The sequence below is a fragment of the Jaculus jaculus genome, chromosome 15, assembly GCF_020740685.1.
Source record: "Jaculus jaculus isolate mJacJac1 chromosome 15, mJacJac1.mat.Y.cur, whole genome shotgun sequence".
Taxonomy (NCBI): domain Eukaryota; kingdom Metazoa; phylum Chordata; class Mammalia; order Rodentia; family Dipodidae; genus Jaculus; species Jaculus jaculus.
The window spans coordinates 24,356,602-24,382,880 of record NC_059116.1 but is presented as its reverse complement, the minus strand read 5'-3'; the positions used below and the strand labels follow the sequence as shown (position 1 = coordinate 24,382,880).

Sequence of the window (26,279 nt, the reverse complement as noted above, 5' to 3'; positions counted from 1 at the left end):
CTGTGCTTTACCTTTAAAACACACTTCAAGGGCTGGAGAGATGGCATAGTGGTTAAGCGCTTAGCCTGTGAAGCCTAAGGACTCCAGTTCGAGGCTCGATTCCCCAGGACCCAAGTTAGCCAGATGCACAAGGGGCGCACGTGTCTAGAGTTCGTTTGCAGTGGCTGGAGGCCCTGGTGCACCCATTCTCTCTTTCTCTCTTTATCTGCCTTTCTCTCTGTGTCTGTCACTCTCAAATAAATAAATAAATAAATGAACAAAAATAAAACACGCTTCAAGGGCTGGAGAGATGGCTTAGCGGCTAAGGCGTTTGCCTGCAAAGCCAAAAGAACCTGGTTCGATTCTCCAGGACCCACATAAGCCAGATGCACAAGGGGCACACGCGTCTGGAGTTCGTTTGCAGTGGCTGGAGGCCCTGGCACACCCGTTCTCTCTCCCTCTCTCTCTCTCCCTCTTTCTCTCTCTCAAATAAACAAAAAAAAAAAAACACTCTTCACAAGTGATGACCTAAGTGTACATTGTCTCCAGTACACGTGACCTTGAGAAGGCAAGGCGTGCCCTGGATTATGCTAACCCTCACCAACTGCAACACGTGTGTGTTGGCTACGTTAAGCTATCAGCCGGGCACATCCCACATTTTGCCTAGATGTGGGTTATGCTGGTAGACAGACAGAATCTAAAGATTGTGCTTATTTGGCCCAAAACAAGCTCAAAGTCACTTCCACTGTGATGAGAAGACACATTCCAGCTGAACACGGGACAACAGAAACACACATGTTCCTGGTGCTCATCCTTCATGACAATGTGTGGCAAGGCTATGTGAGGGGCTCAGGGTATGAAGGGTCACAGCAGGATTGGGCGGGTTCTGGGGGAAAGGACAGGGCATGGACTCCACACCTGATGAATATCAGAACTGAGTCTATGCCCAGCTCCGCACTGGTCAGGAGGAAGGTATGAGTTGAGCTTAGCTTCCCTCGGCCTCTGTTGCCCAGAATCTAGCTCAGGGGTTTCAATGGAGGCACTAGGTCAGGAAATAAGGACTTTATTAAATGGAACATGAAGTGGAACCGGATCCAGGGAAGTGGGCAGGGCGGCCAGCCAGACCCACCACAGAAGAAGTGGGATAAACAGGGAACTGCAGCCAGCAGCCTTGGGATAAACAGCTCCAGGCACACCGGTGGGTGTGGAGGCAATTTATTCCCTCCCTGCCCTTTGACTGAGAAGGAGCCTGCTAGGGGAGACATTTTCCATGCCAGCAGGAAGCAATGAGCTGACCACAATCCAGGCCCTCACCTCTCAAGGAATATGGTCTGGATCTTAAGAAGGTAGATGGCGGACTGGAGAGATGGCTTACTGGTGAAGGTTCTTGCCCGCAAAGCCAAAGGACTCAGGTTCGATTCCCCACGATCCACGTAAGCCAGATACACAAGGTGGTGCAGGTATCTGGAGTTTGTTTGCAGTGGTTGGAGGCCCTGGCATACCCATTCTCTCCCTCTCCTCTCTATCTCTCTCTCTCTCTCTTTCTCTCTCACACACACACACATACATGCACACTCAAATGAATAAATAAAAATAAAAATAATATTTTTAAAAAGGAAGTAGGGCCAGAGAGATGGCTTAGTGGTTAAGGTGCTTGCCTGTGAAGCTTAGGGACTCATGTTCGACTCTCTAAGTCCCATGTAAGCCAAACGCACAGTGATGCAGGCACACAGGTTGCACATGTGCATGGGGTGGGGCGGTGCACAGAGTTCGACTGTAGTGGCTGGAGGCCCTGGCACACCAATTCTCTCTCTCTCTTGCATTAAAAAAAAAAAGTCAGTTTGTTGGGCTTGCCTCAAAAAAGAAAGAAAGAGGGCTGGAGAGATGGTTTAGTGGTTAAGTGCTGGCCTATGAAGCCTAAGGAAACTGGTTCAAGGCTTGATTCCCCAGGACCCACATAAGCCAGATGCACAACATGGCACATGCATCTGGAGTTTCTTTGTAGTGGCTGGAGGCCCTGGCGTGCCCATTCTCTCTCTATATATATTTGCTTCTTTCTGTCTCTCTGTCTGTCGCTCTCAAATAAATAAATAAAGTTAAAAAAGAAAGAAAGATGGCACTGAGAAACTAAGAACTCTAGATAGGACTGTCCAGGGCTAATGTAGGTGAAGCAAAGTTCCGTCACCCCCTAGCCTCAGCCCAAGAGCCTGTCCTGCTCACTTTACTTGAACCCAACCCAACCCCCCACCTAACCTCTGATTCCTTTGGCTTCCTTCCATAAAGCTGCTTCTCAATTCTGGGCCCCTGTTTGATCCCTGCACACCAAATACCACTCAGACAAGGAATGGTTTTCTCCTAGACCTCAGTGTTGGCTATGCCGTTCCATCTTGCCGACGTGAAACATGAAAGGTTTTCTAGCTACAAGGGGATCTGTGTGCTTTTGAGGTGTAGGTTAGGACACAGTTCTTATTTACAACCATTTGATTGGAAAATGTTTCAGTGCCTCCCCATTGAACTGGGTCAGAGTCTTCAGCAACTGAGAAATGCACCCTCTTCCCTATCTCGTGATGATTCAATTGATAAAGGAGCAGAGAAGATGGGGGCGAAATGTTCTCTTTGTCTCTAAGGAGGCTAAAACCAGAGGCTACAAGGGTGGTAGCCACCCCTCAGGCTCCATGCAGCTGGGATGCCCCGTGTGGCTGTGACAGGATGAAGCAGAGGAGTAGCTGCCTGTGGCGGTTTGATTCAGGTGTCCCCCATAAACTTAGGTGTTCTGAATGCTAGGTTCCCAGCTGATGGATATTTGGGAATTAATGCCTCCTGGAGGGAGTATTGTTGGGGGCGGGCTTAAGGGCTTTATAGCCAGTTTCCCCATGCCAGTGTTTGGCACACCCTCCTGTTGCTGTGGTCCACCTTATGTTGGCCAGGGGGTGATGTCCACCCTCTGCTCATGTCATTGTTTTCCCCTGCCATCGTGGAGCTTCCCCTCGAGCCTATAAGCCAAAATAAATCTCTTTTTCCCAGAAGCTGCTCTTGGTTGGGTGATTTCTACCAGCAATGCAAACAGGACTGCAACAGTAAAGTGGTACCGAGGAGTGGGGTTGCTGCTAGACACCTGACTATGTGGCTTCAGCCTTTTGTAGCTGATTTTCAAGAGGAATGTGGAAGGAGTTGAAATCTTGGCCTAAGAGGTGCCTTGCAGTGCTGTAAGTACAGCTTGATGGACTATTCTGGTCAGAGCTGCAAGACCTGAATGCAGTAAGAACTATGGACTGTGAGGTTTGGCTTATGAGGGTGAGAAAGAGCTGTGCCTGGACTGGGCTAGCAGTTTGTGTGAGAAGCTTGCTCTTATGCCCATGTCCTGAGAAGTTGAGCAGGGTTGCTTAGCGTAGAAATGAACTGGTGTGTGCAGAGGGATATGGCACAGAAAGAAAAATCGTTGGGTGAACTACTGCCAATTCAGCTGCAACTGAGAGATTACAACCTTTGAGACTGGGCTAGCTGACCTGCGCTGGGGCAACAAAAAGAATGTCAACTCTTTTGAAGGGGCCTGAGTGCTCAAGGAGTGTCCTGTTCTTCAAAGTCTGCTTTATTCCCCCCTGGATTAACAAAATTGGCACCCTACCTGGTATCGTGGAGTATAAGAAATGCTGGAAAGAGGGTCATTGAGTTTGCAACACAGTCTTGTGTTTTGGAAATGGCCATGGGCAGTGTGAAGCAGGTTTGTTGGTTGCCTGCATAGAGACCCCATGGGGCCATGAGGATGAACCGTGGCTTGCAGTGGAGACCCAGTGGAGATGCCGGGACCATGAGATGGCTGCCGAGGAGCTGCCGGCCCCGATGAAGTTTCCCAGGACTGTGAGTAGCCTAGCTGGAGGGGCGGAATTGGAATGCCAGAGACTTGTTGCTGGTTAGAATTATCGGACTTGAAGACTTGTCACTGGCTAGAGTTGCTGGACTTGAAGCTACAGAGTTTGATGTTTGCCCTGGTTGTTTTAAATCTTGTATTGGTTGAATGTTTCTTTGCTATGCCCAATGCCATCTTTTGCAGTGTGAATATTTATTCTGTGCCATTATGGGTTTTTTGAGGTTATATTTTGGTATTATGGCTCAGTTAAAAGATCTTGAACTATGGGGATATATGAACATCATTGGAATTGATAAAAACTATGGGGACTTTTAAAATGAGATGAATGCATTGTATTTTACATCATGTATGGATATCAGTTTATGGGGGCCAGGGGTGGAATGTGGTGGTTTGATTCAGGTGTCCCCCAAAAACTTAGGTGTTCTGAATGCTAGGTTCCCAGCTGATGGATATTTGGGAATTAATGCCTCCTGGAGGGAGTGTATTGTTGGGGGCGGGCTTAAGGGCTTTATAGCCAGTTTCCCCATGCCAGTGTTTGGCACACCCTCCTGTTGCTGTAGTCCACCTTATGTTGGCCAGGGGGTGATGTCCACCCTCTGCTCATGTCATTGTTTTCCCCTGCCATCGTGGAGCTTCCCCTCGAGCCTATAAGCCAAAATAAATCTCTTTTTCCCAGAAGCTGCTCTTGGTTGGGTGATTTCTACCAGCAATGTGAACCGGACTGCAACACTGCCTCTGACCAGGTTGGTTCTCCAGGAAAGTTCTAGTTTCCACAGTTACCATTTAGAAGGACAGACAGAGGGCAGGGGTACAACCCAGGTGGGATCCCTCCATGTGGAAAGAAACATCAGTGAGCGCACACTATGTAGGGTGGCATGAGAAGAGGGTGGATACCTGCAGAGTAGTTGGCACCCAGCAAGGGACACAGGCAGGCCTCCCTGTGGAGGTGGGCGTTGCGCCAGGTACAAACATATCTAAGAGGTGGCAGAGGTGTGAGTGGGGAGACAGGGCGCCTGCTGCACAAGCCCGGGGACCTAAGTTTGATCCTGGCACTCATGGAAATGTGGGAACGGCAGAACGCCTTTACCCCCAGCTGTGGGGAAGCAGAGTTAGGTGATCCCTGGGGCAAGATAGATAGCAGAATTGGTGAGCTCTGGGTTGAAGTTAGAGACCCTGTCTCAAATAAGATGGGGAGAAATTAAGGAAGACATCTGACATCAACCTCTGGCTTACACACACACACACACACACACACACACACACACACACACACGCACACACACACAAACCCAAAAAACAAAATAGCAAAGATGTTAGATTACAGAATTGCTTTTAAAGATGTGAGACAAGGGCTGGAGAGATGGCTTAGCAGTTAAGCGCTTGCCTGGGAAGCCTAAGGACCCCAGTTCAAGGCTCTAGTCCCCAGGACCCACGTTAGCCAGATGCACAAGGGGGCGCACACGTCTGGAGTTTGTTTGCACTGGCTGGAGGCCCTGGCGCGCCCATTCCCTCTCTGTCTCTCCCTCCCTTCTTCTCTCTCTCTCTCTCTCTCTCTCTTTCTATCGCTCTCAAATAAATAAATAAATAAACAAACAAACAAACAAATTTTTAAGGCGTGTGCTACCACACCTAAAAAAAAAAAAGATGTGAGACAATAGTGGAGTTTCAAGTGGAGGAGAATATAAAAACAAAGAAAGGAGGGGCTGGAGAGATGGCTTAGCAGTTAAGGTGCTTGCCTGCCAGGCCTAAGGTTCAAGGTTCAAATTCCCCAGCACCCACATAAGCCAGCTGCACAAGGTGGTGCATGCAGTGGCTAGAAACTCTGGCATGCCCATTTTTTCTCTATCTACCCCCTCCTCTCTCTCTCAAATAAGTAAATAAAAAAATGAAAATTTAAAATTTTTTTTAAAAAAAGAAAGGAAGGAGCTCCATTTGCGCCATGCGCCAAGAAGTTGCCCACGTAAAGCCAGATGCACAAAGTGGCACATGCATCTGGTGTTCATTTGCAGTGGCAAGAGGCCCTGCTGCTCATTCCCTCTCTCTCTCTCTCTCTTTCATAAATAAGTTAAATTAAATTAATTAATTAATTTAAAATATTTGAAAAAGGACTAGTATGGTGGGGCACACCTTTAATCCCAGAACTCAGGAGGCAGAGGTAGGAGGATGGCTGTGAGTTCAAGACCAGCCTGAGACTACATAGTGAATTCCAGGTCAGCCTGGGATAGAGTGAGACCCTACCTCGAAAAAACAAAAAGAAAAAAAAAAATGTAGAAAAAAAACAAAAACAAAACCAGTTCTGCCAGCTGCTGTTGCACATGCCTGTGATACCAGCACCGAGATGACAGAGACAGGAGGTTCATTTGTCCAAGCGCAGCCTATACTACCTAGCAAGTTCCAGGCAAGCTAAGGCTACAATTCCAAAAAAATATCAACAAACAACAAGCCCTGGCTGTATTTTTCCTGCCAGTGGAGCAGATGTCTTCTTATGCCATGACTACATGCCAGCTTAGAGGACAAGTATGTTCAGTAGCCAACACACCATCAAAGTATTTGTGGAAGACTATCTGCCATAGGATAGCAAATTAAGCAAGAAATTTCATTGTAGCATGATCTGTGTGTATTGAAATGTCTCACTGTACCCCACAAACATAAGCAGTTACTATGTGTCTCTTAACAAAAAAAAAATATATATATATATATATATTTTTTTTTTTTTTCTGGAGCTGGAGAGATGGCTTAGCAGTTAAGGCACATGCCTAAGGACCCTGGTTTGATTCTCCAGGTCCCAAGTAAACCAGATGCACATGGTGGCGCATGCATCTGGAGGTCGTTTGCACTGGCTAGAATCCCTGACATGCCCATTCTCTCACTCTCTCCTCTCTCTATCTCAAATAAATAAATAAAAACAAAATCTTAACAAATATTTTCTGAAAATATTTATTTGAAAAAGGTTATTAAAATATTTTTAATTTATTTGTAAGGGAGAGAGAAAGAAGCTATGGGTGTGCTAGGGCCCCTTGCCACTGTAGATGAACTCCAGACCTATGTATCCAACTTGACGTGGGTACTGGAAGATCAAAACCCCAACCAGCAGGCTTTACAAGCAAGCTCCTCTAGATGCTGAGCCATCTCCCAGTCCCCCCCCAGTTTTTTTTTTAATTTAGTTTATTTTTATTTATTTATTTGAGAGCAACAGACAGAGAGAGAAAGAGGCAGAGAGAGAGGGAATGGGCGGGTCAGGGCCTCCAGCCACTGCAAACGAACTCCAGACACGTGCGCCCCCTTGTGCATCTGGCTAACGTGGATCCTGGGGAATCGAGCCTCGAACCGGGGTCCTTAGGCTTCACAGGCAAGCGCTTAGCCGCTAAGCCATCTCTCCAGCCCCCATTTTCTTTTTTTAATATTAGTGGATAACTTGCTTTAGTAAGCCCCATTTGTCTCCTAAGTAAGCAACAATTCTTAACAAGAGGAGAACTAAATAGCTAGGAAGAGGTACGATGTGAGTGAGAAGGGGCTTCTAGAACAAATGCCTCAGGGCACTGTGCATGGGGGGAATGCTCGGGCTGAACCTCCACGTACGTAGACACAGACCTACTCCCTGCTATCAGCGTTCGCAATTACCAGGCTGCGCTTGGAAGCAGTTAGGAGCAAAGGGGAGCAGCAACATGCTGCAGCAAGCCATGGCCAGCAGAGGGAGCTAGCAGACGCGGATACCCCAGTTCACTCTGTTCTCATCACCTTGTGTACCTGGGCGGGGGAGGGCGGGGGGAGGGAGGAAGGGGAGGAAAAGGCGCGAAGCCTTCCAGGGACCAAGGCAGAGGAGCCTGTTACTGTAAGGAAAGAAAAGCGTGTCCAGGCCCAAGTGGAGTAATAAAATGAGTTTAAGCAAAGGTTTATGTGGTTCCCGTAGTGACCTACTAGCAAGACAGGTTTCTGTGGTCCTCATCGTGACCTACTAAAAAGACAAGGCACCAGGCCCACCCATTCTAAAGTGCAGTTGGTCCTCTGTACCAAGATTATTTGGTGGCTGGAGAGATGGCTCAGCAGTTAAGCCACTTGCCTGCAAAGCCTAAGGACCCCGGGGTTCAGTTCCCCAGTACCCACGTAAAGCCAGATGCACAAAGAGGTGCATGCCTCTGGAGCTTATCCGAGTGGCTGACGGCTCTGGTGTGCTTATTCTCTGTGTCTCTCTCTCTTTTCTCTCCCCCTCTCTCTCTCTCTTCTCTCTCTCATAAATAAATAACATAATTATTTAGGAAAACATTGCATCTGTGCTAACCAAGTACAGACTTTTCTTGACATTATTCACTAAACAACACAGTCTAACAACTATTTACATAGCATGTAAACTGTGTTTGTATTATAAATAGAGGTGACCTAAAGTTTGTGGGAAGATATGCATATATTACATCCAGGTAGTATTCCATTTTCATAAGGGGCTTGAGCCTCCGTGGATTTAGGAATGCACAGGGACCCTGGAGTTCATCCCCCCACATACTGAGAATGGCTTGACCAGGCCCATTTTGGTACAGACCCTACGTTGAAAGACAGCCAGACTTGGTAGCGTGGGTTCATAACTCTCCCCTGCGTCAGTGCCCACATTTCCCTCCACAGCAGAGACACTGGACACTGCTTCTGGTGCTCTTGGCCAGGCTCGGAGCTCTACCTTCCTGTCCCCTAGGCTAACTGCTCTGGCCACCTCGGACCCTTTCCTAGAGCCTGGAATCCAGCCACTCATGACCACCAGGGTCTGGCCATTTAGATCCTGAAAGGGAACAGGCGCAAGCTATCTCTCAATGCGTGGTTTCTTAACCCCACCTGCCTTCTCCACCCACCTTGCTGTGGGAGCTCCTAGGACACACATGTTTGGAATAGGAGGTGACAGGGATGGTGAGAAGTTACTGAGCGAGAAGAATTGTGAGAGGCAGAGAAACAAACTGAATGTTCCCTTCTGGCTGTCCAGTAAGGCTGAGAGCAACAAAGGTGGCCGTAGCTTCTCATCATCCAGTACTCGGCACACACACACAGAACAGCGCGTCACGCCTGGCACATAGCATCACGCTTGGCACAGCGCGTCATGCCTGGCAGGCCCAATCTGGAATTCGTAAAGCGGAGAACGTTTGCATCCATGCTTTGACAGCCAGACTGCAATCAGCTCATGCTGCTCTTCAGTTAGAGAGAGGAGTGAGCAGAAATCACCCCTGTCTGCAAGCTCACCTGGTAAGGAGGAGCTGATACAGGACATAGGGAAGGAAGGCTGACCCCTCTAGTTTAGGGAGGAGGGATGTCATGATGTCCACTGAGGTCGACCAGGGCATGGGTGGTGGGTGAAGTTATAGTGTCCAGGAAGGGAGGCCTGAGCTTTTGAGAGCCCTGCCCTCAGCTCCTATGGTGTTGCCAGGGACACAGCAAGCCCCCTCCCTAAAGTGGGTAGTGACCACAGAGGAAAAAGCAAGTTTGTTTTGCTATGTTTTATTTCTTCATAAAGCAAGTAAATGTGCCAGGGGGGTGTAGCTCAGTGGCAGAGCGCTTACTTTAGCATAAAGAAAATGCAAGGCAGGGGACTGGAGAGGTGGCTTAGCGGTTAAGCGCTCGCCTGTGATGCCTAAGGACCCCAGTTCGAGGTTCGATTCCCCAGGACCCACGTTAGCCAGATGTACAAGGGGGTGCACGCGTCTGGAGTTCGTTTGCAGTGGCTGAAGGCCCTGGCGCGCCCATTCTCTCTCTCTATCTGCCTCTTTCTGTCTGTTGCTCTCAAATAAATAAATAATAATAAAAAAAAAAAAGAGAATGCAAGGTGGGCGTGGTGGTGCATGCCTTCAATCCCAGCACTTGGGAGGCAGAAGTAGCAGGATTACTGCGAGTTCAAGGCCACCCTGAGACTACAGCCTGAGCTAGAGTGAAACCCTACCTCAAAAAAAAAAAAAAAAAAGATAAAGAAAGAAAGAAAATGCAATAACGGGGGCTAGAGTGATGGCTCAGTGGTTAAGGAGCTTGCTTGCAAAGACTAATAACCCAGGTTTGATTCCTCAGTACCCACATAAAGCCAGATGCACAAAGTGGCACATGCTTCTGGGGTTTGCTTGCCCAAAAGTCCCTGACAATGTTCATTTTCTCCCTCTCCTCCTTCCCTCCCTCCCTCCCTTCTCCTCTCACAACTAAATAGGAGAATTGGAAGTGAAAACCCACAGAAGCAAAGGACAGAAGCAGAACTAGGGAAAGAAGAGACATCAGGGAGAAGAAAACAAAGACAGTGACGTGGCAAAGACAGTCTCCAGGTCACCAGGAGGACAGACACAGGGGCTAGGGTCTATGGGGGTGGGGGCCGGCGCCATGGAAGGCAGTTGGCAGAGGGGACACTAGGACCCCGCTGCTCCCCAGAGAGTAACTCAAGTGTTCATTAGATCCATCATGGAATTCAACTTTGCCTTATACATGCTTGCTGCTAATGGTAACAGAAAAACAGCCACGAATTAAAGCCAGAAATATGTTTGGAATCTTGAAAGTTTCACAAGGGAAGAAATGTAAACTAGTTTTCAAGATCTGCTGAGAAATAAAATATGCTCTTGTAAAAAAAAAAAAAAAAAAAAAGCACTCTAACTCCATCTCCATTTTTTAATGGGTGTTTCCTGACTCTCCCATCTCTGGCAGGCCAACCTCCCTCTGAGAGGAAATAGAAGTTGATACAAGGGGGTGATGCTGAAAGGCCCAAGAATTCAGAAGCCCAGAAATACTATCACGCTCTGAAGGGAGCTTAAGCGGGCCACCTGCATACCTCAAACTCCAGGCTTTACTCTCTGTTGGAAGCAAGTAAAGAATCCCTCTTCTCATTATATCAGAGCCCGCCCCTAATATAAAACTAGGTAAAAAGGGCATGAGATAGCCCTCAAGGATGGGAAATGAGTAATGAAGTGAACCACTTATTTGGTTTCTGTAAATAGCCTGCACCATAAGCCTTAATAGCCCACACCATAAGCCTTAGTAGCCCGCACCATAAGCCGCAGCGGCCTGCCTCAGACCACCAAGGTCATAGGAGGCTGATACCACACTCTGCTACGCCCACCCAAGGACCTGCGCAAATGCTGACCTCCAAGGTCATAGGAGACTGATTGGTCCACGAGGGGCTTGAACAAATTAAACTAATTGGCTTAGAAACTATGGAGTGGCACAAACTGACTGGCTCGCACCCCGCGGGCTCCTGATGTTAAAAAAATGATTGGTCTAATGCACAGGCTTTGTTAGAAACCCTATAAAAACTGTCCCGTTCCTGCATTCGGGGCTCTGCAGTCCTCTACCCCTGTGTGGTGTACGACTGTACTTGGAATAAAATCCTCTTGCAGTTTGCATCAAGACCGCTTCTCGTGAGTGATTTGGGGTGTTGCCATATCCGGGCAGAGCGTGGGGTCCCCCTCCTGGGGTTCCTTCAATGCAAGCTCCAAGGGGCCTTCCCCTCATCCTTCAAATCCTACCAGGAATCATTGTTCCTGTGTCCTTCAAGAGGACTCTTCTTTTCCCAAAAGGAAACTAACTTTATTTTCCCCTAACTCTAATGGAAGAACACAGACCGAGTTCTCACAGCATGTGAGGCAGTCCGCTAAATGCCTTTTCTATTACTCTGTTTCTATTAATTTCCCTTACTTTTTCACATCAACCCTATGAGGTTGGTGCTGGAATCATCCCCCTTTTTCACACAGAAAAACTGACCCCCTTTCATTGGCCAAGTGCCCATGTCGCCCAGATAAAAGGCCATGGAAGCAGATATCTCCCCAGGTAAGTAGTCCAAGCTAGCAGTCTAAGTGCGATTTACAGAAGAAAGCAAAATCATGGATAATTCTACCACCTACTTTTAGTATTTTAACACTCTTAGTATTTTAAGGAATTTTCCTCTTGGTTTATACACACATTCTTGTTTTTTTATTATTTATTTATTTATTTATTGAGAGGACGGATAGAAAGAGAGAGAGAGGGCTGGAGGGATGGCTTAGCAGTGAAGGCGTTTGTCTTCAAAGCCAAAAGACCCAGGTTCGATTCCCCAGGACCCACATAAGCCAGATGCACAAGGGGAGGGCCCATGCATCTGGAGTTTGTTTGTCGTGGATGGAGCTCTGGCATGCCCATTCTCCTCTCTCTCTCTCTCTCTCTCTCTCTCTCTCTGTCTGTCTTTCTCCCTCTTTCTCTCTGTCAAATAAATAAATAAAAATAAATTTTAAAAAAAGAGAGCTAGAGAGAGAAGGGTGCACCAGGGCCTCCAGCCACTGCAAATGAACTCCAGATGCATGTGCCATCATATGCATCTGGCTTATGTGGGTTCTGGAGAATCAAACCAGGGTCCTTAAGCTTCACAGGCAAGCGACTTAATCGCTAAGCCATCTCTCCAGCCCATATCATTCTTTTTCACTATAATATGCAATATTACCATAATAAATATAGTTTGGGTTGGGTTTTTGTTTTTCTTCACAACACACCACCGACACACTTGTGTCAGTGAAAACCATTCTATGCTATCATTTGAAGGGCTGTGTATTCATCCGCTGACTGAGTCAAATCACCCTGCTGGACATGAGATTGTTTCCCATTTCATGTTATCATCGACAATGCTTGGAGGAACATCCTGGACCAAACACTGGTGCATTTATTTTGTTATTTCTTCCAGTGAAAGTTCCAGAACTAGTTGCTCCATGTCAGAGAGCGAGAGGAAATCTTTTGAAAGTGTAGATCTTTGGAAGGGATCCCATCGGTACTGACTTCCCAGAACTGCGGGGTGAATGTGTTCACAGACGCTTGAGGGAATATGGCAGCATGAACTCAGTGGAAACGTAGCACAGGGAGGGAGAGACTCGGTGCCAGTCCCTAGGAAATAATATTCCATGCTTGTCTAGTGCTTCAAAATGCTTAGGGGACACTCCCATGCACTCATGGGGGTTCTACTATAGGCAACGAGTCCTGCCCACCTACCAGCTTATTACTAGCCCCCCTACAAACACCCGAATCCCAGCTGGTCCCCAACTCTATGCCTCAGTCTCTTTCCTGCCATGACCATCCCCCGCATACCAAAAGTTGGTCCAGCAGCTAGGCCTTCTCAGGAAGATGGAAACTTTCCTCTGTATCCTAGCACTCAGGAGAGTTAGAAATTCAAGGCCAGCATAGGCTACATGGTAAATTCTAGGCCAGCCCAGATGAGACCCTCAACTCAAGAAGAAAAAAGAGGAGGAAGAAGGAGGAGGAAGAGAAGGAGAGAGAGGAAGGAAGAGGGAAGAGTAGTGGAGGAAAAAGAGAAAAGAAGGAAAAAGATAATAAGAGGGCAGGAGGGATGGCTTAGTGGTTCAGGTGCTTGCCTGCAAAGCCAAAGGACCCAAGTTCTATTCCCCAGGACCCACATAAGCCAGATGCACAAGGTGGCACATGTGTCTGGAGCTCATTTGCAGTGGCTGCAGGCCCTGGTGTGCCCATTCTGTCTCTCTCTATCTGCCACTTTCTCTTTCTCTCTCTCTTTCAAATAAATTTTAAAAATTAATTAAACAATAAAGACAGTAACTTTCCTTTTTTTCGTTAGCTCTCCAATTCTTGTGGGGAACCACAGCATGCATAATCCTGAGTCAACTTTTTCTGAATGGCTCCAAGAGCTTTGTCCCTCTTGATTTTTTTTTTTCTGTCCTCAGCATGAGCCATGATCCCGGGAGATCTCAAGATATGGATGTGTGTGTGTGTGTGTGTGTGTGTGTGTGTGTGTGTGTGTGTGTGTGTGTTTGCTGCCTAACTATGTGAGAGGCTGTGCAAGATTTGGGCTGACTCAGCAGCCAGCAGGCTTCCTTCTTAGTGCCACTCCCTGGACTGGCATGCGTCACTTTCCCATGTGATGCCACACCTTGGTTGTCAACTTTCATGACCAGAAAAAAAAAAAAAAAAAATCCCTTTGACAACTTTACAATGGCCTTAGCCTGGGATGTGGCCCAAATGCCACAGTCCTAACTGAGAGTTAACGAAGACTTCCTGGTAATTCACCACGTAGGTCACAGTGAGCTCCGCTGATCACTTTATCATATCAACTTCTATTTGTAGACACAGAAAAAAAGAAAAAAATCCAGAGAAAAACTGTTGTGCTTCCTCCTGCTGCAGCTACCTTCGAATCCAAATTTTATCCCTTCTCATGTTTCCTGGGCATATGTTGCCTGTTTACAACCCACTGAGAGTTTTAGAAGGAAACATATTTAGTTCATTGTGTTATGTCAGTTGGTATTTGTGGTGCTAGTTACACGCAAAGTAAAAAATGTAAATGTGGGGCTGGAGAGATGGCTTAGCGGTTAAGCGCTTGCCTGTGAAGCCTAAGGACACCGGTTCGAGGCTCGGCTCCCCAGGTTCCACGTTAGCCAAATGCACAAGGGGGCGCACGCGTCTGGAGTTTGTTTGCAGTGGCTGGAAGCCCTGGCGCGCCCATTCTCTCTCTCTCCCTCTATCTGTCTTTCTCTCTGTGTCTGTCGCTCTCAAATAAATAAATAAAAAATTTAAAAAAAAATGTAAATGTTAGAGACCTTTAAAATAAAACAAAGTTATAATATCCACGATCATAGTGAAGCTCGCCATCTAATGGAAAATATGAAAAGAACAGTATTGGAACATATATTTCTACATATATTTCTTTTCAGTCCTGTGGGTTTAAAAAGAATGCTGAGCACCCAGCCTTGAGGAATTCAAAGGGTTTGTGGCCTTTATAAAATGGCACCGTGGCTGCCTCAGGGGCAAACAAGTACAGCTTGGAGGGCAGCCGACAGCCAGGGAGGGCTCTTGGCATTGGTCTCTGCATTATCTTGGGAAGAGGCAACCAGAGTCGATAGAACTGGAAGGATGTCCAGGTACTGTGTCGAGCACCAGGATAAGGCTCAGTGGCTGGAAGCCATGCAGAATCCTTAAGACAACAGAGTTGAGTCCCTACTTTGTGGCTTCAAGTCTGCAGGAGTACGTGACATCGAAACAGAGGCTGGAGAGATGGCTTAAGCGGTTAAGGTGTTTGCCTGCAAGGCCTAACTACCAGGGTTGGAGTCTCCAGATGCACAAAATGGTGCATACATCTGGAGTTTGCTTGCAGTGGCTAGAGGCCCTGGCACGCCCTTCTCCTCTCTCTGCTTGCAAATATGTAAATAATAAAAATATTTTTAAAATAAAAAAGATGTTGGAAGAGGCTGGGGAGATGGCTTAGTGGATAAGGGGCTTGCCATGCAACTCTGAGATCCCACATAAAATAGGAAGCCGTGATAAGATGCTGTAATCCTAGTGGACCTAGTCCACAGGGAGAAGGGAGGCAGGGAATGGAGAATTTCCCAGAAGCTCACTAACAGAGTGGTGACCTCCACACGTGTGCCACGGCATGCATGCACCCATACTTACACCCATGAGCACACACAGACATAAACATAAACCAAATAACATAACAAATAAATAAGTTGAAAACAAAAAACAGTCGGCAGCCAGACATCCCAGCACTGAGGAGGCTGAGACTGGAGGACTGCCACAAGTTCAAGGCCAGACTGGTCTACACTGCCTAAAAAAAAAATGCTTACCACACAAGCATAAAGATAGCAGTTCTGACTCCCAGAACCCACTGAAAGCCTGAGGTGACCACACATGTCTGTAATCCCAGTGCTCCTGCTGCAAGATGAGAGGCCGAGACAAGAGAACCCCCAGAAACTTTCAGGGCAGCTAGCCTGGTGTATGTGTGAATCATAAGAACAGACACCCTGCCTCAAAGAAGGTAGAAGGTAAGGACTGAGATCCAAGGTTGCCCTCTGACCTCCACTCATGAGTCTTGAATGCGCACTCACACACACACACACACACACACAGAGAGAGAGAGAGAGAGAGAGAGAGAGAGAGATTTAAAGAAAAGAAAATCAACGATGAAAATCACTGACCAAATAAGAGAGAGAGAGGGAAAGAAAACAGCCTTGTGCTACAAAGATGGCTTAGCAGTTAAGGCACTTGCTGGTGAAGCCTAAGGACCCAGGTTCGATTCCCCAGGACCCATGTAAAGCCAGATGCACAAGGTGGTGCATGTGTCTGAGTTATTTTGCAGTGGCTAGTGGCCTCAGTGTGACCATTCTGTGCTCCCTCTCTCTCATAAATAAATAAATTAAAATAAAATATTTTTTAAAATTATTTATTTATTTGACATAGATAAAGAGGGAGAGAGAGAGAGAGAGAGAGTGCACATGCACATGCATGGGCCAGAGACTCCAGATGCTGCAAACAAAGTCCAGATGTACGCGCCACCCTGTGCATCTGGCTTACATGGGTCCTGGGGAATCAAACCTGGGTCCTATGGCTTTGAAGGCAGGCGTTTTAACTGCTAAGCCATCCCTCTGGCCCTAAGATATTTTTTTTAAAAAAGAAAACAGCCTCCTCCTGACAGCAAGGCTGTCAAACCAAGTACAGCACATCAAAGTGAAACATCAGTTTCTTAGCAAAGTACAAACAAAAAAATGATTTGGTCTTAACAAATTAAGCATATGTATTTTGTTTTCCAATCATACATCAAAATTTACACCTCCCTAACTCCAAGGTATTACTATTAACCTCAAGTTATGAAATCCAGGCTCTTGATGACATTTTCTTGGTTGGGAAAACAGATCTCACCAATGGGGCATAAAACACAAGTCCTACTTGACAAAACCTGCTTCAGGACATGCGCACTGCTCCAACACAAAAGGGGGGGGGGGGGAAGCCATGCATTCAGCTCGATAGAAATTATGCTACTGAGTTTGTTCTGAAACTTCATGAATATTTTCTCTAGTATTACAAGTAGTGTTTCCTAGAAGCGCAAGAAGCTAAGAATCTGTTCTTTTTACTTATTTTTTTAAATTTTTATTTTTATTTATTTATTTGACAGAGAGAGAGAGAGAGAAATAGGCAGATACGGGGAGAATGGGTGTGCCAAGGCCTCTAGCTGCTGCAAATGAACTCTAGATGCATGCCTCACCTTGTATAACTGGCTGACATGGGTCCTGGGAACTCGAACCAGAGTCCTTTGGCTTTGCAGCCAAGTGCCTTAACCACTAAGCCATCTCTCCAGCCCTCTTTCAATTTATTCATTTTTAATAATTTTATTTCTTTATTTGAGAGACAGACAGAGTATGGGCACACCAGGGCCTCCTACTGCTGCAAAGGACTCCAGATGTGTGCACCACTGGCTAGGAAGGGGGAGGATGTCTAATGGCCCGGATTTTGCTGCTTGCCTCCTCTCTGGATCCTAACTTTCCCTAAAGTAAATTTCGTAAGTCAGAATTCATGGATCCTTCTCTGAGCCCACGTTTCCAATTCTCTAGTAACTTGGACAAGGACCCAAAGTTGGAGTTCATGGGTCTGGGGTCTCCTGTGTCTCTATGGACATCAACTCCTTCCCTGGACTCCAACTCCTGCATCATCAGTGGTCAGTTATTGGTCACTTAACAGTCCCCTATAATGTGACTGTTCAACTGTATTTTGCAATAGTTACATTTTTGTCTCCCCCTCCCCACCCCAAAGCACTCTCTTCATGAACGTGTTAGCAGCTTTGTTGAGGTGTAATTCATATATCATACAATTTACCCTTCTGTGGTGGTTTGACTCAGGTGTTCCCCATAAACTTAGGTGTTCTGAATGCTAGGTTCCTAGCTGATAGAGATTTGGGAATCAATGCCTCCTGGAGGCAGTGTATTGCTGGAAGCAGGCTTATGTGTGTGATAGCCAGTTTCCCCAGTTTTTCCAGTTTGGCACACTCTCCTGTTGCTATTGTCCACTTTATGTTGGCCAGGGGATGATGTCCACCCTCTGCTCATGCCATCAGTTTCCCCTGCCATCGTGGAACTTCCCCTCAAGTCTATAAGCAAAAATAAATCCTTTTCCCCAAAAGCTGCTCTTGGTTGGGTGATTTCTGTCAGTAATGCAAACCTGATTGCAACACCTTCTGAAGTGTACAAGTCAACGGTTTTCAGTTCCTTCACAAAATTGCCCAGCCATCAACACAATCAGTTAGAATTAAGCTATTTTGATGACCCCTATATTAAAAATAATACCTATTAGTAGTTATTCTCCAATTCCTTGCCAAAGCCCCAGGCTTAGGCAGGCATTAAACTACATTTCTTTGTTTTTAATTTTTCTTGTTTATTTTTATTTATTTATTTGAGAGTGACAGATAGAGAGAGGGAGAATGGATGTGCCCGGGCCTCCAGCCACTGCAAATGAACTCCAGATGCGTGCACCCCCTTGTGCATCTGGCTTATCTGGGTCCTGGGGATCGAGCCTTGAACTGGGGTCCTCAGGCTTCACAGGCAAGAGCTTAATCACTAAGTCATCTCTCCATCCCTAAACCACCTTTGTTTATATACATTTGCCTACTGGGACATTTCATACAAATGGGATCACAGGACCCATGGTCTTTAACGACCAGCATCTTTCACATAGCATGATGTTCTCAAAATTTGCCCATGTTGTAACATTCACCAACATGTCAATCTGTTCATCATTAATCAATATTCCATTCTGTGGATATGATACATTTGGTTTATCCATTCATCAGTTGATAAACGTTTGGGTTGTTCCCATTTTGGCTACAATGACTACTCATGAACAAGTTTTCCATATATATTTTTTAACAATCAAATTTTGTCTTTTCTAAAAACATGCCAGGATCTACATGTCAAACCAAACCAGGACGATGGCCTATTAAGGCAGAACGTTGAAATAGGGAGCTGGAGAGATGGCTTAGTGGTTAAGGCACTTGCCTGCAAAACCAGAGGACCCAGGTTTGATTCCCCAGGATCCATGTAAGCCAGATGCACAAGGTGGTGTATGTGTCTGGATGGAGTTCATCTGCAGTGGCTAAAGACCCTGGCATACCCATTCTCTCTATAGGTCTCTTTCTCTCTCCCATAAATAAATAAATAAATAATTTTTAAAAAGAAATAGGGTCTAGTGTAGTCTTCTAGCACAATTTCTGAGCAATACAGAATACAAGTGAGAATCACTCATCACTTCAAGCACTAGTAAAACTAAATCACAACTTGAGTGAGAAAAGACAACCAACAGAATTCAACATGTGCTGATGAATCATATAGTAGAATTAACTCACAAAGCTTAAGGCAATAATCATAAAACGTTTCTGAGTAATTACAAGTCCTCTCGAGACAAAAGAAAAAAAGATATAAATTCCCAGAGAATAAATAAAAGCTATACCAAAGAACACATGGAAATTAGCACTGAAATTATAATAACCAAAATTTCAAACTTCCTGGATCAACACAATAGCAAAACAGAGATGAATCAAGAAATGACCATGAACTTGAAAATAGATTAATACAAATTGCCCTCTAGTCAAAATAGACTTTAGAAAATCAAGTGGAAACACACAAGTGAACAGAGCCTTGGGGCACTGCAGAACAATAACAAAATATACGACGTGTGTATTATTAGAATCCCGAGGGAGGAAAGAAAGAAGTGTTAAAAGTATTTAAATAAATAAATAAATAATGGCTGGAAACTTCCCAAGTTGGCGCAAAGTACAAATCTGGATTCAAGAAGCAGAAGACGGGAACCCTGAACGGGACAAGCCTAAATAAACCCGTATTAAACTCCTATTTCCAGCCCAGACAGCAGTCTGGACTCAGACCTCCAAGTGCCTGGTGGGCATCTCCACAGGATGTCTCGACAGTATTCTATCTTACCACGCCCAGAAGCACACTCCCCACAGCCTCCCCTAGCCTGTTCCTCCCACAGTCAACACCATCTCTATCACTCTTGAATCCTCTTTCTCTCATTCCATCTGAAAGGCCCTGTGATCACACAGCTTAGTCTTCTCAATACACCTGTGAGCCAGTCGCTTGCTTCCACAGCCACCACCAGCTTCTTTCACATAGTGACTGAAACTGTCTCCAGAGTGGCTCCCTATACTTATCAATATAATGCCCAGAGGAAACCTTTCAAAACTCAAACCGGGGCTGGAGAGAAGGCTTAGCGGTTAAGACACTTGCCCACAATGCCAAAGGAACCAGGTTTGATTCCCCAGGACCCAAGTCAGCCAGATGCACAAGGTGGCGCATGCGTCTGGAGTGCGTTTGCAGTGGCTGGAGGCCCTGGCGTGCCCATTCTCTCTCTCTCTCTCTCTCTCTCTCTCTCTCTCTCAAATAAATAAAATAAATACATTTACCAGTAATCCCAATGCTGGGGAATGGAAAACCCCTGGGGCTTGCTGACTAACATATCTACCAAACTGGTGAGCTCTGGGTTCAGCAGGTAGACTCTGTTTCAAAGAAATAAAGCAGAGAGTGATAGAGGAACACATCCAATGTTAACATCTGGCCTCTACACACATGTATGCACACCCATGCACAAATACACATACACCACCCCAACACACACACACCACAAATACGCATGCCATGCCATTCCTTGTAGTTATAGAACTCTTGGATGGGGGCTACCTACAGCTTCTGGAACCTACTCTGAGGTCCTTTGCCTCACAGGAATTTCACAACATAACAACTCTCCCTTCTAAGGAGAGTCCCTTATGGGTCAAATCTCTTCTTCAGGAAGAAACCAGACCCTTTCTGAGAGTCCTACTCATCAGGAAAATCTCCCTTTTGGATCAACTGAGTTGGACTTGAAATACATCCACAAAAACCTTTTAACTCTGTCATACAATATCACCTAATTATAAAATAATTTTTTTATTGTTTGGTTTTTTAAGGTAGGGTCTCATATGGTGTATACACAAGGGGCATCCATCCAGTGACCTTCTTAGCCTACACAGGATGATAACCTGAAGCTTGGCTCCCTGTTGACCAGTTGACCAAATAAGGCCTCAAAGTATGTTCATTGAGTCAGGATTTCCAGGAAATAGAATGCTATAAAAATATCTTCACCACACCCGTGTGCTTGGGAGCAATACTCACAATAGCCAAAAGTTGGAAACAACCCAAGTGTCCATCAGTGGATAAATGGATAAACAAAATGTGAAGCAAACATCCAATGGAATGTTAGCCTTAAAGAGAAAGCAAGTTCAGACATATGCTCCAACATGGATGAACCCCGAAAGCTGAGGTCAAAGGAAAGAAACCAGCCACCAAAAGGGAAATATGATATGTTCCTAGAGACACCCATTCACAGAAAATATAATTGCAGTTACTGGGAGTGAAGGGGAGAGGGAGATGGGAGTTTAAAAAGCAAGGATAGAATTTTGGTTTTGTAAGACAAAACGCTGAAGAGATCTAGAAACGGCTATGAGTGTTTATGCAACAATGCCAATGAATTTACCACTATTGAACTGTGCCCTTTAAAATGCGATAAATGTTGCCCTTGTATCATGCCACAACTGAAAAATAATAAAACTGGAGGGGGGCTGGAGAAATGGCCTAGCAGTTGAGGTGCTTGCCTGAGAAGCCTAGGGACTCAGGTTCCACTCCCCGGGACCCACATAAGCCAGATGCACATGGTGCTGCATGTGACTGGAGTTTGCCTGCAGTGGCTGGAGGTCCTAATGTTTTCATATTCACTCTCTGTGTGCCTCTCTCCAAAATAATTAAATAAATAAAATGTTTTTTTAAAATAAGAATCATAATATTCAACAGTGGACACTGCAAGCCTTATATTTGGCCAGTCAGGCCAAATGAGCCAATGGGTGCAATAGTGGCATGTCTGTCATGGTGGAAACCAACTGCCCTCTAATTGGACTGGAGGCCCACTCCATGGGAGGGAATACCTCCCTGATACTGAAAACTTAAAACAGGGGTAGTCATGAGCCCTAGGGGTGTAACATCTGCTGCTGTCTGGCTAAATGTACATACTATGCTTATCAAACTGCCCAGCAAGCACTTCTGTTAATGTTCATACCCTTATATTAATGCTACTCTCACTTTGGGTAGAGAATCTTCTCTTTTCAGATGGCAGTGACCTTGGGATGACTCAGAAGGCATCATGGTGCTGGAAAGAAGTGATAGGAGTGTTCAGCACTGCAATATCTCTATCACCCTTTCCAAGGCTCAGGGTCTATTGCGGAAGAGGTGGTGGAAAGAATGTAAGAGCCAAAGGAAGGGTAGGACTCCTTACAGCGTGCTCCTCCAGACACAAAATGGCCTGGATCTCCATGACCTCACAGTGCCTGACACTACCTACACAAGACCCTCATAATAGGAGGAAAAGATGATGACATCAAAATAAAAGAGAGACTGATTGAAAGGAGGAGGGGATATGATGGAGAGTGGAGTTTCAAAAGGGAAAGTGGAGGGAGGGAGGGCATTACCCTGGGATATTTTTTACAATCAAGGAAGTTGTTAATAAAAAAATTGAAAAGAAAAAAGAAATAAGAATCATAAAATTGGCCATGGAGAAATAGCTTTAGTGGGTGAACTGTTTGCCCTATAAGCATGAGGACCTGAATTTGAGCCTCAGAACTCATGTAAAATGCGGAATGTGGTGATGCATGCCTCTGATCCTAGTGCTGGGCAGGTGGACGCAGGAGGGTCCCTGTGGCTTGCGGCCAGCTAGTCCAGCGTCATTGGTGAACTCTAGGTTCAATGAGAAACCCTATCTCAAAAAAGGGAAGATAGTGGCTAAAGAATGACACCCAAGGTCTGTCCTCTGGCCTTCACATGCATGACCACACGTGTGTATATTCTCTCTCTCTCTTGCATATGTATTCAATGTCTCACATACACACATACACTCAAATCATAATAAAGAATTTTTTTAAAAAACCTAGTTACAAGGATACTTTAAACCTGTTTTAACAGGTAAAGGTGGAAACCTGCATGCACAGTGACATTCTGTTCTGGGCTTTAAGGGAAGCAAATACTGATGTCACAGGGATACCAACGGTTATTTAATTAAAAGTAAAGTCTGGGGCTGGAGAGATGGCTTAGTGGTTAAGCGCTTGCCTGTGAAGCCTAAGGACCCTGGTTCGAGGCTCGGTTCCCCAGGTCCCACGTTAGCCAGATGCACAAGGGGGCGCACACGTCTGGAGTTCGTTTGCAGAGGCTGGAAGCCCTGGCACGCCCATTCTCTCTCTCTCCCTCTATCTGTCTTTCTCTCTGTGTCTGTCGCTCTCAAATAAATAAATAAAAAATTTAAAAAAACGTAGTCTGTTATCGACAATAATTATGGTTATATCAGCAATCACCATAGAAACAGTGACCCAAACCAGGGTTCCCATTCCAGTTAAAGGCAAGCCTTACCTGCCCCAGGTCCAAGGTGAGATTGACTCTATTGTACTGCGTGCCTGAAGAGAGAGGAGGGCTTTGCCACCAACGTTCAGACCCATCGACTGCATGGGTGGCCGGGTGTGCTTTCCTGGAATCCTCGGAGTTACAATAGTCGCAGAATTGGCCCTGGGAAGAAAAAGAAGGCTTTTAAAATTTTTTTTCAAGTCTACCAGTCTGGGTTCGGTTCCCCGGCACCCACATGATGCCAGATACACCAAATAGCACGTAAATCTGGAAGTTTGTGTGCAGCATCAAAAGGCCCTCATGCGCCCGTTCTCTCCCTCTCTCTCTTTCCCTCTTCCTTCCTTTTTCTTTCTCTCCTTGCCAATAATAATAATAATGATAATGTATTTGAATGACAGTAGCCAGGCTTTTTCAGAGGATATGTAAGAGATGGTGTTTGAGCTGCCAGGGTGGAGAGAGCTCTGGCATGTGGCATTAGCCACAAACAGGAAAGCAACCAAGCTGAGTGAAGATATAGGCTCTGATCCAGTATGACCTAAGCACTCAAAGACACGAAGGCTTAATAGGTCACTGGGGAGAGGTGGCTGGCTGTGAATACCAGAGAGAGGAGGAGTAATTAGTCCCTCAGGTAAACTGGAGTCTGTTCTTACCTGGAGGGAAGTCTGGTATTATAATCTATGACCCTTAACTGAATTTCGCTCTCTCTCTCTCTCTCTCTTTATTTTTATTTTTTTGGCAGACAGACTAGTTTGATTCTGGTGTTTGTTTTTCTTTGCCCTTTGAAAACAGAACGTTACAGCTATTTGCCACCTAAAAAGCTTTGGCATTAGGATGTGTGTGTGTGTGTGTGTGTGTGTGTGTGTGTGTGTGTATCTTTTTTTTTTGTTCTTTTTTTATTTATTTATTTGAGAGCGACAGACACAGAGAGAAAGACAGATAGAGGAAGAGAGAGAGAGAATGGGTGCACCAGGGCTTCCAGCCTCTGCAAACGAACCCCAGATGCGTGCTCCCCCTTGTGCATCTGGCTAACGTGGGTCCTGGGGAATCGAGCCTCAAACGGGGGTCCTTAGGCTTCACAGGCGAGCGCTTAACCGCTAAGCCATCTCTCCAGCCCTATATTTTTTTTTAATTGGTTTTTCAAGGTAGGGTTTCACTCTGGCCCAGGCTGACCTGGACTTCACTATGGAGTCTCAGGGTGGCCTCGAACTCACGGTGATCCTCCTACCTCTGCCTTCCAAGTGCTGGGATTATAGGCATGCGCCACCACGCCCAGCTAGGATATATTTTATGTGGGTCAAAGAATCGTGCTTCCCGGGGAGTGGGGGGGACTTCACAGACCAAACTCCAAACTACTTCATTCCCTACTACATCATCTTACAGTCTAACTACCACACAGGAGAACAAGAAAGAGTCAAGTATGTCCGCAGCCTCCTCCGATGAGCTGTGGCCTATGCTCCCAGCAGCATCTTTGATGACGATTCTTAAGTGTTCCGAGGTAAGTTTGATCCTGGTATTCCCATCTACTGGCATGCCCATTCTCTCTCTCCCTATCTTTCTCTCTTAAAATAAATAAGTAAATATTAAACCATGTATGATGATGCATTCCTGCAATTATTGATCAACCAGGGTATATGGCTATTTGGGAAGATACGGTCTCAAAAAAAAAAAAAACAACAAGGAATGGAGCTAACCAATGCTTACCTAGCATGCACAAAACCCTGGGCTCAATGCCTTGCATCTTTAAATGGCTTAATTATTATAATGTACTTAATTAATAACTTAAAACTAATACAGCTAGACATTTATCAATTGTAGTTTCCCCCTTTTTTCTTAGAAAGTATGATGGCTAATCTCCATTGTCCATTTGACTACATTTAGAATCACCATGGAAATATACCTGTGGGTATGTCTATAAGGTCTTTTGTCACAGCAAAGAGAAAAGGAGAGTACCCTACCATCTGAGTTATTGGATGAGGACATTATTGTTTCTTGAAGAGTAGAAGGTTGACATCTGGCCTAATGAAAATTTATTACAAAAATGTGGAAGGTTATGATTTATATTCATCACCATCTTTATAGATGTGATGATGGAGATGACACTTTTTGCATTATATTGAGTGTCAATTTCAAAATAAAAATAAAATAATAATTGATATGAACATTTGTAGGATCATCTGTTATATACTGAACACATCTGAACACATCTGAACACATTTCAATATCTATTGTACAAAGCAGCTCACATTTCCATGGTAAGATTCTTTTTTTGTTTTGTTTTGCTTTTGTCTTTTTGAGGTAGGGTCTCACTCTAGTTCAGGCTGTCCTAGAATTCACTATGTAGTCTCAGGGCGGCCTCGAACTCATGGCGATCTTCCTACCTCTGCCTTCTGGGTGCTGGGATTAAGGGCGTGAACCACCATGCCTAGCTCATAGTAAGATTATTATTAGCATCTTTATTTTACAGCTGAAGAACAGTGGACAGGTTAAGTAATATTCCCAAGATCTATGTAACTAGCAAATAGCAACCAGGACAAAATCATAAAGTCCCTGAGCTAATATTAGTCATTAAGGATGACCACAGTGCAATACTATTTTATACCCATTGTAGTAGTTTGAACCAGCTGTCTTCCATAAACTCATGTGCTTTTTAAAATATTTTATTTTTTATTTATCTATTTGGGTGGGGGGGCAAAGACAAAGAGAGAGAATGGGCACACCAGGGAATCCAGCTACTGCAAACAAACTCCAGATGCATGCGCCACCTTGTACATCTGGCTTATGTGAGTCATGGGGAATGGAACCTGGGGTCTTTGCCTTTGCAGGCAAGTACCTTCACCACTAAGCCATCTCTCCAATCTAACTAATGTGCTTTGAATACTTGGTCCCCAGCTGATGGCAATCTGGGAGGTGGAGCTCACTAGAGGAAGAGTGTTGTTGGGGGTGTGCTTAGGGGTGTTAAAGTCAGCTCCCATTTGCCAGAGATCAGCTCACTCTCTTGCTGCTGTTTCCACCTGCTGTGGCAGAAATGAGGTCTGGCCTCTGCTCTACTAACTTTCCCCAGCCATCATGGAGCTTCCCCTTGAGACTGTAAGCCAAAATACATAACTTTCCTCCATTAGCTGCTTTTTGGTTGGATGCTCTATCCCAGCAGGGAGCAGGTAAATGCAACCCCATTCAAGAGACCCAAATTTAAAGTTTGGTGACAGTGAGTATTACTGAATATAAAGAATGTGGGCTGGAGAGAT

At 45.4% G+C, this 26,279-nt stretch overlaps 1 protein-coding gene across 1 annotated transcript in view; it reads right to left on the bottom strand.

Annotated features, from left to right (window-relative positions):
- The window catches only part of Lama3 (laminin subunit alpha 3), a 327,578-nt gene that overhangs the window by 264,059 nt on the left and 37,240 nt on the right, over positions 1-26,279 (bottom strand). Inside the window, exon 2 of the mRNA XM_045135309.1 lies at positions 23,044-23,196. Within this exon, the coding sequence (XP_044991244.1) occupies positions 23,044-23,196 (153 nt within the window). The remainder of the gene's footprint in view (positions 1-23,043; positions 23,197-26,279) is intronic.